This window comes from Eleutherodactylus coqui, chromosome 2, assembly GCF_035609145.1.
Source record: "Eleutherodactylus coqui strain aEleCoq1 chromosome 2, aEleCoq1.hap1, whole genome shotgun sequence".
NCBI classification, from domain to species: domain Eukaryota; kingdom Metazoa; phylum Chordata; class Amphibia; order Anura; family Eleutherodactylidae; genus Eleutherodactylus; species Eleutherodactylus coqui.
Window position 1 is genome coordinate 299703963 of NC_089838.1, and position 12390 is coordinate 299716352.

Below are 12390 nucleotides of genomic sequence, written 5' to 3' on the forward strand. Positions count from 1 at the left end.
TGACTTACTGAGAACCGTCTGCTGGCTCCTGCGGCTGAGATTCGCAGCGGGATACCGCAACGCCCGTGGACAGGGGGCCTTAGAAAAACAATTCACCTAGAAGCTGGCTTCTTGCAGACACGCCGGAGCCAAAATTCAGATTAGGGAAAAGGCTTTAATTAAGACTTATTCGTTGTGTGAAGGTCTTAGCCCAATACGAATTATACTGTCAGAATCAGGACGGCCAGCTGAACAAAACGTGCCTAAATACATTAGGGTGAGGGGCCCAGAACACCCCTAAATAGAATATCCGCATACCGGGACATAATTTACGGGTCATGCTTGGTATCACTGAATAGATAAAATCATGACCGGAAATGTGCCAGGCACAAATTCCAAATTGGAGGATCGCTTATGGAGATATGGGAAAAATGGGGAAGTATGCTTTTTCCACAAGGGATGCATGACCCATCGCAACCATCCTAATGGCATCAAAGGGGGTAGAGGAAGGAAAGAAAGATTTTTGTCAGACTTCAGAGATACGCCTCAGAGTAAGGCTGTTCCCATTGCTTTGGTGACTCTGCACAAATCAGAATCTTGGGCCGGACATCCTAAATCTGGTATCTTTCTTTTATGTTCCTCCAGTTTATTTTAAAATACTGTCTTGTGGTGTATGCCTGTATACCTACTTACTCCCATGTAACAACATGTATGTATAACAAATATATGGCCCGCGTGTGGCTCAGAGTGTTAAGGCAGCAGAAATGCAGTCCTGAGCTCTCACTCATGACCGACTCGCTGCTTGCACCAAGGGACTTTACGCACGCACACACGCACGCACACACGCAAAAACATCAGCCGTAGAGAGAGATGAACCCTAAGAATTTGCCGACAGTACCGCCATAGACTGTTTCACGGTCCCCTGCCAGCAATAATGCAGGGAGCACAATACAAGAGGATTGCAGCGTACTCCTGGATCCGTCTGCTTACCTCCGTTGAGCACGTTAACTTCTTTATACGATTCGTCTCGCAAGGAAATAAGATGAACTAGTTTTGCTGAGGATCAGCGTCCTACATCCGATCCGCAGTAAGAGACTGATCTGACTTACAAAGTCCTCCTCACGGACACCGTTTCTCCATCCAAAATATAGGAGAAACGTGGCCTGTTCCACACCCATGAGGGTCAGCAGGGGACTCGGTCTCACTCGGTATCATGCCTGTAGGCTACCCACGTCTGTACGGACACAGGTGATAGGAACCTGGACTGCAAGTTCTAGGAACCACTAGATGTCTCGTAGTTCAGAGACCGCCTGAAAGGGAGCGGACTCACAGTGGGTCAGCATGTCATAGGCAACCAGAGTGGCGCTCCGTAGATGTATCTATAGCCCCCCAGCTCCCTGTTGGAGTTGGGACCCAGAAACACCACCAGATGCCAACAAGTTCGGACTGTGCAGAAAATGAGATGCTCTCTGACTGCACGGCACTCTCATCTGTGGCGGGAGCGCACATAGTATACCGCTTCAGCCTGTGGCTCTCGGAGATCGCCCTAAATTTGCCTGCAGGGTGTTGAAGGTCATCCCAGGGGAGCTAGCAGTTAGGTAAAGGTCCGATGCGTGAGCTCACCCGCTGAAGATTCCTGTGATAGTACTCTTTCTATCTGGAAGGTACCACAGGTCTCAGCAAGGCCAGAGAAAAAACCCACAGGCAGTTCGACAATATTGTTCATAGGACTACTTATTCTTTGTGGATGTAAATCTCGTGTCATAGCGAGATCACACCGTACGTGGCTCTGGCCGGCCTGTCCACATGTTGTGCTGGCCTCGGACCCTGCGGTAGGCTGCCTGCAGGTAACAGCAGGAGAGGTAAAAACAGGGCAGCTAGCCATTAGGCCAGGCTTAATCCGGTCCAGCCCGCCATCAAGGCCGGAGTGCAGCTGACAATCAGTTCAAATAAGATTGTTTGTAAGATAAGATATTCAGTGCTGGATGTAAATCTCGTACTGCTGCGATGAGCGTACATGATCTGTGGCTCTGTCCGGCCCCTGTCCGCATGTAATCCTGGACACGGACCCTGGATATAGGGAACTGCAGGAGCAGAATTACCTAGGGGAATCCCCGGACCAGTGCATGTGCTCCTTCAGGCACAGAAGGTACCACAGGTCTCAGCATGCCTGGAGTACTGCCTACAATCAGCTTGAACCCGGTCATTCGTAAATCGAGAGATTCTCAGTCTAGATATAATCTCGTACTGCAGCGACAGCGCACATAGTACGTGGCTCCGGTCGGTCCCCATCCGCGTGTCATCCTGGACACGGACACTGCGGTTTGTCTGCCTGCAGGGAACAGCAGAAGAGCTACCGACGGGCAAGGCTCAATCCAGTGCGGGGAGCGATCAGAGACTCCCTGTATAAGTACTGACAAGAGATCGCATACTGTTGTCCGTAAGACGAGATCTCAGCTGGATGTAATCTCAGATGTAGCGAGAGCGCACATAGTATGTGGCTTTGGCCGCCCCTGTCCGTGTGTCCTTCTAGACGCGGCTCCTGCGGTATGTCTGGTTGCAGGCAAAACTCAACCCAATGTTTTGTAGACATGGGGAGCAATGAGTCCAGAGAATCTCTGCGCAAAGTACTCTTTGCGGTATGGAAGGTACCACAGGTCTCAGAGTAATGCTGACAAGAGTTCACGCACTTTGGCCATAAAAAGAGATCTTCTCTGCTGGATGTAATCTCGTACGTAGCGAGAGCGCACTTAGTATGTGGCTTTGGCCGGCCCCGTGCACGTGTCATCCTGGACACGGACACTACGGTATGTCTAGCTGCAGGGAACTGTAGGAGGGGCAATAGAGGAGCTATCATCTGCCAAGGTTCAACCCGGTGCGGAGCGGACATGAGTGGAATAATGCTGACCATTAGTCTGACCACTGTTGTCCATAAAACGAGATATTCTCTGCTGAATGCAATCTCGTATGTAGCGAAAGCGCACTTGGTACGTGGCTCTGGCCGCCCCTGTCCACGTGTCATCCTGGATACGGACACCGAGATATGGCTGGCTGCAGGGAACTGCAGAAGGGGCACCAAGGAAGCTACCGAGGCAAGGCTCAACCTAGGCCAAAGCAGACATGGGGAGTGAGGAGTCCGGAAAATTCCTGTGCGAGTACTTTATCCAATATGGGAGGTACCACAGGTTTCAGCAACCCAGGTGGTAGGATGGGAGGTGCTAGGCGCATTTGGAGTGGTCATAGCCATGAACCGCCACATGACGGGGAAATGGGCTGCCCAATAACAATCTACACCAGCCTATGGCGGACATAAATTACCCCCCGTACTGCCGCCATAATGCCTTAGCCACATTGCGGCTAACCAGTCCTGCTGCAGGTGGCAGTAACGATCCGCGGGCGGCACAACATGACACGCAGCTTAGCCTGGCACCAGCCACGGCAGCACCATAAGCTGCGGGCGGCAGCACCATAAACTGCGGGCGGCAGCACCAAAAACAAGCCGCAGGGCACTACTACCTGCCACGGTCCGACTTGCGAGGTAGGGTGGCTTCCCAGCTCCAGAGCTTCTCCCCACCATCGCCTGCCTTTGGGAAGGGAGGGGATGCCGGACCGTAGGAAAGAGGTGCTCTATGGCTGGCGGGGTCACATCCAGGTTAGGCTCAGAATGTGCCTCCTTGTCTTCTGAGGGACCGGGCAGACAACAGAAGGTTAGCTCCATTCTGTTCGCCCTCCTCGGTGGGTTAACAGGGAGAGTCCTGCCTTCCTGTTATTCCCTGGTCTTCCGGAAAAAAATTGAAGTGAAAAATAAAATGATGGAAAAAAAAAAAAGTCTCTGTAGGAGAGACAGTCTGCCTCCTACGACACTAAGCTAAAAACTAAGCTGGCATGATGCTTGCAGAGGGGCATAGCTAGAGGGAGGAGTTAACACTTTCATGCTTAGTGTCGCCTCTTAGTGGCAGAAGCTATACCCAAGGTCTTTGCTGTGTCCCCCGATGATACAGACGAGAAAGTCAATTTGCTGTGCCCACATACAATGGACAGCACACAGACTAGGGTTTGTGTGCTGTCCAATTAGAGTTGTGCCCAAGTCTCTTGGGTGGAGCTCACATGGACAACTAGTTTGCATTTAGCCTTAAAATGGGTTGTCCCATCAGGTTACCCCTTTTCTTTACAGGCAACCGGGGTAGCGTGTGCAGGTTTGAGACTCCTGTATACTAGCTAAAAGCAGAGAGCGGCTGAAATGAAATTTGTATGGGAACTGGGCAGTGCAAATATTTGGTCGACTTGCAGATTCCTGGGCAATATGAGCTTACCATACAGGTGGCAGTTGTCAGTCCATGTTGATAAATTGACATGAAGGAGATACCCCTTCCCAAAATACAGGGATCAGGGTAAACATACGGTAGAAGTGGTGATATATACCTTTACCCCTTTTTATGCTATGAGGGCTGACATGTATTTGCCTCTCCTTATTTATCCATCTTAAAAAGGGGTATTTCCATCTTGGGAACCCCATCCCAATGTGCTGCGACCTTTTAACAAGCCTGTAACAAAGACTGGGAATATGAGCCAAAGCCAGCGTCTTCTCCAGAAGGAAAAGATACCCATGCACATAACTAAATCACTCACCTATGACATATCTGTTTGAAAAATGCCCCATTTTCTTGAAAAGCCGTAGTCTTCTTTGTAGTGGTTTACTGCTCGTGGCTAGGAGGACCAACCACCTCCGTTATGGAGCAGAGATAGCCAGCGCTTCTGACTCCATATGCAACAATGTGCTGGGTGACTGATCTCTGGAGTGCATGGAGAAACGAGGATTTGATCAGAAGCCCTTCTATACTAAGAAACAGCAGAGTGCAGCAGTAACTGGTGGCCGGGCCAGGAGTTACTGCACAAGCACTCCAGAGATCCTGGCCACCCAGCAGATTATGTGAACAAAAATGGCCATCCCTGCGCCAAAGCAAAGGTGGCCAGTTCCACTGGTAACTGCAAAGACAACTACAGCATTTCAAGAATACGGGACATTTTTGGAACAGACATACAGTGAAGGACATAAGTATTTGATCCCTTGCTGATTTTGTAAGTTTGCCCGCTGCCAAAGACATGAACAGTCTATTTAGAGTAGGTTAATTTTAACAGTGAAAGATAAAATACCCAACAAAATGCAGAAAAATCCCATTGTCTAAATTATATATATTTATTTTCATTTTGCACAGAGAAATAAGTATTTGATCCCTCTGCAAACAAGACTCAATACTTGGTGGCAAAACCCTTGTTGCCAAGCACAGCAGTCAGACGGTTTTGTAGTTGATGATGAGGTTTGCGCACATGTCAGAAGGAATTTTGGCCCACTCCTCTTTGCAGATCATCTCTAAATGACACGGCCTATTTTGGGCTTACGGACGCAATGATTTTTGGTAGATTTTCTTCTCCATTTATCCAAAGTCATAACTTTTTTATTTTTCCGTCGACGCGGCCGTATAAGGGCTTGTTTTTTGCGTGGCGAGCTGTAGTTTTTATCGGTGCCACTTTTGGGTACATGGGCTATATCGTAAAACTTTAATTATTTTTTTATGATAACAAGGAGAGAAAACGCATCAATTCTGCCATAGATTATAATTTTTTTTTACAGAGTTAATCATGCAGCATAAATGACAGAATACATTTTCTCTGCGGGTCGGTACGGTTACAATGATACCAAAATTCTTACTTTTTTTAGGCTTTTCCACTTTTCTGCAATAAAAACCCTTTTTTTTGGAATTTTTTTTTTCCCTCTAAATTGCTGCATTCAAAGTCCTGTAACTTTTTTATTTTTCTAAGTAGATCGCGGCAGGGAAAGAGTTCACAGAGGGATCGAGCTCCCTCTGTGTCTCCGGCCGGAACTCGCGATGTCATCGCGAGAGCCCGGCCTGTCGCCATGGCAACAGGACGCCAGACACTGGCGTCCTGTATTGCCTGTGCCTATAATCGCTGTATAAGCGATAAGGCATGGCAGAGCAGTAGCTCTGCCATGCCTTATGACAGCGATCATAGGCACAGTGTTGTAAGTCCCTCAGAGGGACTCAAATAGTATAAAAAAAAGAAAAGAAAAATGTAACAAAAAAGAAAAATGTTAAAAAAAATGTAAAAAAAACCCCTTTTTTATGCTTTTTCTAATATTAGCATAAAAAAAGGGAAAAAAAATTAAAACCCCACATATTTGGTATTGACGCGTCCGTAACGACGTGTACAAAAAGTTGAACACACTTTTTATTTTGTACGATAAAAAGCGTAAAAAACAACGCTAAAAAACAGAGGCAAAATGCTAATTTTTAGCATTTTGCCTCCCAAAAAATGCAATAAAAGTGATCAAAAAAGCCATACATTCCCCAAAATGGTACCAATAAAACCTACAGCTCGTCTCGCAAATAATAAGCCCTCACAGAGCTCCGTACATAGAAAAATAAAAAAGTTACAGGACTTTGAATGCAGCTATAGAGGAAAAAAAAGATTTTCAAAAAAAAGGGGGTTTTATTTCAAAAAAGTGTAAAAACCTAAAAAAAAATATAACAATTTTGGTATCGTTGTTACCGTACCGACCCGCAGAAAAAATTTAGTGTGTCATTTATGCTGCATGATTAACGCTGTAAAAAAAAGAAAAAGAAATCTATGGCAGAATTGATGCGTTTTCTCTCCCTGTTATCATTAAAAAAAAATTAAAAAATTTTACGATATTGTCTATGTACCCAAAAGTGGCACCGATAAAAACTACAGCTCGCCACGCAAAAAACAAGCCCTTATACGGCCGCGTCCACGGAAAAATAAAAAAGTTATGGCTTTTGAAAAATGGAGATGGAAAAATACCAAAAAAAAATCGCTTGGTCCTCAATGCCAAAATAGGCCGTGTCATTAAGGGGTTAATGCAGGTAACGAGTTCATTAGGAGCGTCTAACTGGTCTGGAGGAGCCTGAACTCTTAATGGCTGGTAGGGGATCAAATACACATATCAAATAAATATATATAATTTAGACAATGTAATTTTCTAGATTTTTGGAGGGATATTCTAGCTCTCGCTCTTAAAATTAACCTACCCTAAAACTTATAGACTGTTCATGTCTTTGGCAGCGGGCAAACTTACAAAATCAGCAAGGGATCAAATACTTATGTCCTTCACTGTACCATTGGTGTGCGCTTTTGTTTCGAACATTGGAATGGAGCTCCCGAGATGAGAATACACTTTTAAAAATGTGTTGATGTTCTTTTTCTTATTCTGCTGATAAACCCATAAATTTGATGGGCAAACATGTTGGAATTGAGACTATTACACAAAGTAAGTGATAAAGAACCATTAGATTCAAGCAGATTATATATTAGTCATTAATATCGTGTTACATTCAGCAGTAGTGTTGAAGGGGCTGCATGAACTACATCTTGCTTTGTACAAGGATCTAAAGTACAACAAAAATTTTTAAAAGCTTCCAACATGTCACAGTGACACTTCCGAAATTCTGACTGGAGAGGGTCCAGGTGCCGAGATCATCACTGATGTGATAGACATGATGATTAGTCAGTGTAAAATGTCTATCGATTTGTACTAAACTAGACGTATTATGTGTGTTTTGTGACTTCAGCCTAATGTGGAACTCTGCTGCATAAGGAAAGAGTTAAATCACAGTGTTATGTTATTGCTTGTATTCAATACTGAGTGTTTCCCCAGTCCATTCCCATCCCCCACACAGAAACTTCTCCATAATCCAGCTCACAACAAAGAGATACAAACGTGCTCAAAACTGAAAGTACGTAAGACAAAGACTTGCTTATACATTGGACTTGAGAGAAGGTGGGCAGGAAGGAGGGGGGATTCTATATGATCCGACAAATGAGAATCCTATATGTTACTGATGTAATCTGTTGCACGCCCATAAAAGGGCAGGTGTTATGCTTTACAATAAAAGGGGCTGTCTGGGTGTTCCTCTCCAGAGCCATTTTGGATATGAGACTGATAGCTTGTGTCTGATCTGCTTGATGATGTGTGCACACTATACAATTTGGAAGCTACAAAATACCCCGAAACCTGCTGGAGAAAACCATATCCAGTTCACTGACTGCTAGAGCCAAAGGGCAGAAAAGCTCATCTGATTGCTGTGGCCATTTGGCTGTTATTGCAAGCGGTGTATGAACTCCAAAACACGCACCAATCAAAACTTCTGACAGGTCAGAAGTTTTTAAAAAGTTAAGTTATCCTTTAACTATTGGTTGTTTTTTATTTGCTCCCACAAATGTGTTCTACCTCTTTATATGGCTGTATACACTGGGCTATCAGACCATTTGGCCTGGTTGATACATAGTTAGTTGGAACTTTGATCACCTTGTTTGTCAATTGTATTAGTTACTAATTGGCTCCCATTGTGAATAGGGAATTTCAGTGGCACGTGGGCCATCCAGTGATACCAGAACGGTAGTAGGTCTTCCAGAAGGGGAACTGTTCTTACCATTCCGGGTCATAAATAAAGGCCCATAGTGGGTGAACTTGCTCTATAAAAAAGTTCATATGACCCAACAGGGCATATGAACAGAAGTTGCGCTCTTGGCACAACCCCTATAATGTATTCCCACCATCATTTGACGGCGGGTGGCACAAGTTCTAAGTAAACCACCACATATGCAGAATCACTAAGATTGAAACAAAAGTTATTCTCAAACTGGCAGTATTGCAGTCTTGCTCAGATCTTGTACACACTTACCTTCATGGCTCTAAAGTCTTTTTTCATTTGTTCCGGAATGCCAGTCATGTAGGAAAGTTCTGGAAGGAGGAGGACCGGACCCAACATCTGAATTTAAATGAAGAGCAAGAACAAGTTCAGAGAGAGAAATAGAAGTATATTTATGTGGACCGTAACATCCGCACACAGCACCTTGATACGAGCATCTTTCCTCTCTTTGGGCCTGTGAATGAGGAGCGGCTGGTCCACTTCTTTCACCGTGATGCCGTAATTCTTACTACAGGATGAAAGGCACGAGATTAGTGCATTTAAATCATACATATGACTAATGCAGCTGCTGGTGGACATTCATATACATACATGCTGTGTTTATTATATAATAAGCTCACAGCATAAGCATATCCTATGGAAATCCCATGACCGGGGGCGGTGTTTGCACAAAGGACTTTTTAACTGCTTAGTGACTTCCAATATGCCTTTTTACAGGGGAGATTAAGGGGTGCTCAGGCGTTTGGTGACAGCAGTTTAACCCTTTATATGCTGCAGTCAATGCGAACATGGCATGCAAAAGGCTGATCACGGGGTGTAGATGGGTTGCTACGGTACCAGGAGTCTTGAAGACGGCCTCTGGGTCTGCCATGTATAATGGCCTATGAGCCCCAGCCAGAGTCAGAGTGTTGTAGGCCAATATAATAGACAGTAATACTGAAGAATTGCAGTGTATTATGGAAATAATTGCAGCTAATGAAATTCAAGTCCCCTAGTGGGACAAAAATAAAAATGGAAAAAGAAAAACGTACAGAAAAGAAAAAAAAGAAAATAAGTCAAAACCCTACCTTCCTCCCATTAGAAATAAAAATTCATCACAAATTTGGTATCGCCATGTTCATAATGACTCACATAATAAGGTAGTACATTATTAAACCAGATTGGCGAATATCGTGAAAAAAAAAATATATAGAAAAACATGCAAAATTAGCAATTTTTCTAGATCTCACCTCACAAAAATACACAATAGAAAGCGATCAAAAAGTCATATGAATCACCAGATAGTACCATTAAAAAGTAAAACTGGCCCAACAAAAAAGCCCCCCACAGCACCACTGACGGAAAAGCTAAATAAATTTGCCATCAACTAGTGCTGGGTGATTAATGAAATTAAATCGCCACCTTAATGCCACACAATTCAGATTTTCTTCTGAATAGTGAAATCAGTGTTAGCCCCGCCCACTCCAAGCATCCTGAACTACTACGGTCCTTGCCGACACGCCCTACCTAAGCGCAACCAAGAATCATGAAGGGAGTAAAGTGCAAAACATGAAGCAGGGGCGGATAAATGTTGCTTTTGGTAATGCGCTCTTAGCATTACACTGTATGCAGATGCTGTGTGTATATTGGGGATAACTTGCTGATCAGTGGAGTCTCACCGCTGAGACCCCGCCGATCTCGAGAACAGGGGTCCTGTGTCCCCCATCATTCTCACTGCAGGGTTATTGTCCCCCACCACCTCCCCCACAGTGAGGATTAGACTGAATGGAGCACAAGCACACTAGCACTCCATTCACTTTCAATAGGTCTACCACTCAGGTATTTCCGTCAGACCCATTGAAATGAATGGAGTCTGGACTGGGCATGCTCAGCCAGAGCTCCATTCACAGTAACGTCACTGCGGGAGGAGAAGCAACCATAACAGTGACAGGCACAGCGGGACGCAGGAGTCCATTTTCCATATCGGCGGTGGTCTCAGCAGTGAGACCCCACCGAAAAGCAAGTTATTTTTTATCCTGTAGTTAGCTTGTTTAGTAAATAAACAAGAAAAGTGAGAATCAAGAAAAATCGCCCAGCCCTAATAATGTAATTTTGTGAAATTAAAAAGTGGTATCAAATACCTTGGGGTAAACATTCATAGATAATCACAGAATGGTAGAGTTGAAAGGCACCTCCAGGCTCATCGGGTCTAACCCCCTGCTCAATGCAGGGTCACTAAATCATCTCAGACAGATGTCTGTCCAGCCTTTGTTTGAACACTTCCATTGAGGGAGAACACACCACGTCCCATGGTAACCTGTTCCACTCATTGATCACCCTCACTGTCAGAAAGTTTTTTCTAATATCTAATTTGTGTCTCCTCCCTTTCAGTTTCATCCCATTGCTTCTAGTCTTTCCTTGTACAAATGAGAATAGGGCTGATCCCTCTGCACTGTGACAGCCCTTCAGATATTTGTAGACAGCTATAAAGTCTCCTTTCAGCCTTCTTTTTTGCAAGCTAAACATTCCCAGATCCATTAACCATTCCTCATAGGTCATGATTTGCAGACCGCTCACCGTCTTGGTAACTCTTCTCTGAGCTTGCTTCAGTTTATCAATGTCTGTTTTAAAGTGGGGTGCCCAGAACTGGACACAGTATTGCAGATGAGGTCTGACCAAGGAAGAGTAGAAGGAGATCCTTGCCTCACATGATCCAGACTCTGTGCTTCTCTTAATACATCCCAGAATTGTTTGCTTTTTTTTGCTACTGCATCACATTGTTGACTCATGTTCAGTCTGTGATCTATTAGTATACCCAAGTCTTTTCACATGTGCTGCTGCTTAGCCCAATTCCTCCCGTTTTTGTATGTGTTTTTTTTATTTTTCTTGCCCAAATGTAGGACTTTGCATTTATCCTTGTTAAATACCATTCTGTTGGTCACTTGTCTAGAGGTTTTTGAATTCTTTTTCTTCTCTAGTGTTAACTTTCTCATCTAGAGTCATGTTGTCAGAAAATTTGACCAGTTTCCCCTCAATTTCCTTCTCTAGATCACTTATAAAAATGTTGGAAAAAAAAACATGGGGTCCAGGAGCGAGCTTTGTGGTACCCCACTTGACACATTTTTCCACTTGGATGTGCAGCAATTTATGACCACTCTTTGAGTACGATCACTCAGTCAGTTGTGAATCCACCTAACAATTGCCTTGTCAAATCCAAATTTGGTCATTTCTTCAAAAAGTATAGTATGAGATACCTTGTCAAATGCTTTAGTAAAGTCAAGATAAACTATATCCACCGCATTTTCCTGATCAACCAGTAAATCTATAGAAGAAGGAAATTATATTCACCTGCTGTGACTTGTTTGTAACAAACCCATGCTGGCTCTGGTTAATTACTCTATTTTTATCCAAGTACTTGCATACATGCTGTTTAATAATTTGTTCAAAGATCTTTCCCGGTATAGAAGTCAGGCTCACAGGCCTGTAGTTTCCTGGATCCACCTTCTTCCCTTTTTTGAAGATAGAGACAACATTTGCCCTTTTCAAATCTTCTGGGACTTCTCCTGTTCTCCAGGAACTTTCGAAGATTATGGCGAGTGGTTCAGCAATTACCTCCACTGCTTCCTTTAGTATCCTAGGATGTAATTCATCTGGACCTTGATACTTGAATTCATTCAATTACTTAAGTGTTCCCTCATCATCTCTCTGCTTACAAATAGCCTGTATTATTTTATTCCCCCAATAGCACAGGGAAGATCAGTTGATGTTAAATTTACTTTCTGAGAGAAAACAAATACAGAATAGGAATTTAAAGTTCGGCCTTCTCAACATCATTCTTAACCAATTCGCCATTTTTATCTTGTAAGCATCCAATAGCATCTTTGGCTTTCCTTTTGCTTTTGACAAATCCCCAAATCCTTTTTTATTGCTTTTGGCCTCTCTTACAAGGCATCAATTCATT

General features: G+C 44.0%; 1 protein-coding gene across 1 annotated transcript in view; it reads right to left on the reverse strand.

Moving 5' to 3' along the window:
* PIWIL2 (piwi like RNA-mediated gene silencing 2) overlaps positions 1-12390 on the reverse strand; it is a 117643-nt gene that overhangs the window by 43379 nt on the left and 61874 nt on the right. Inside the window, exons 13-14 of the mRNA XM_066593461.1 lie at positions 8874-8958; positions 8703-8789 (exon numbers count right to left, since the gene is read on the reverse strand). Of these exons, the coding sequence (XP_066449558.1) occupies positions 8703-8789; positions 8874-8958 (172 nt within the window). The remainder of the gene's footprint in view (positions 1-8702; positions 8790-8873; positions 8959-12390) is intronic.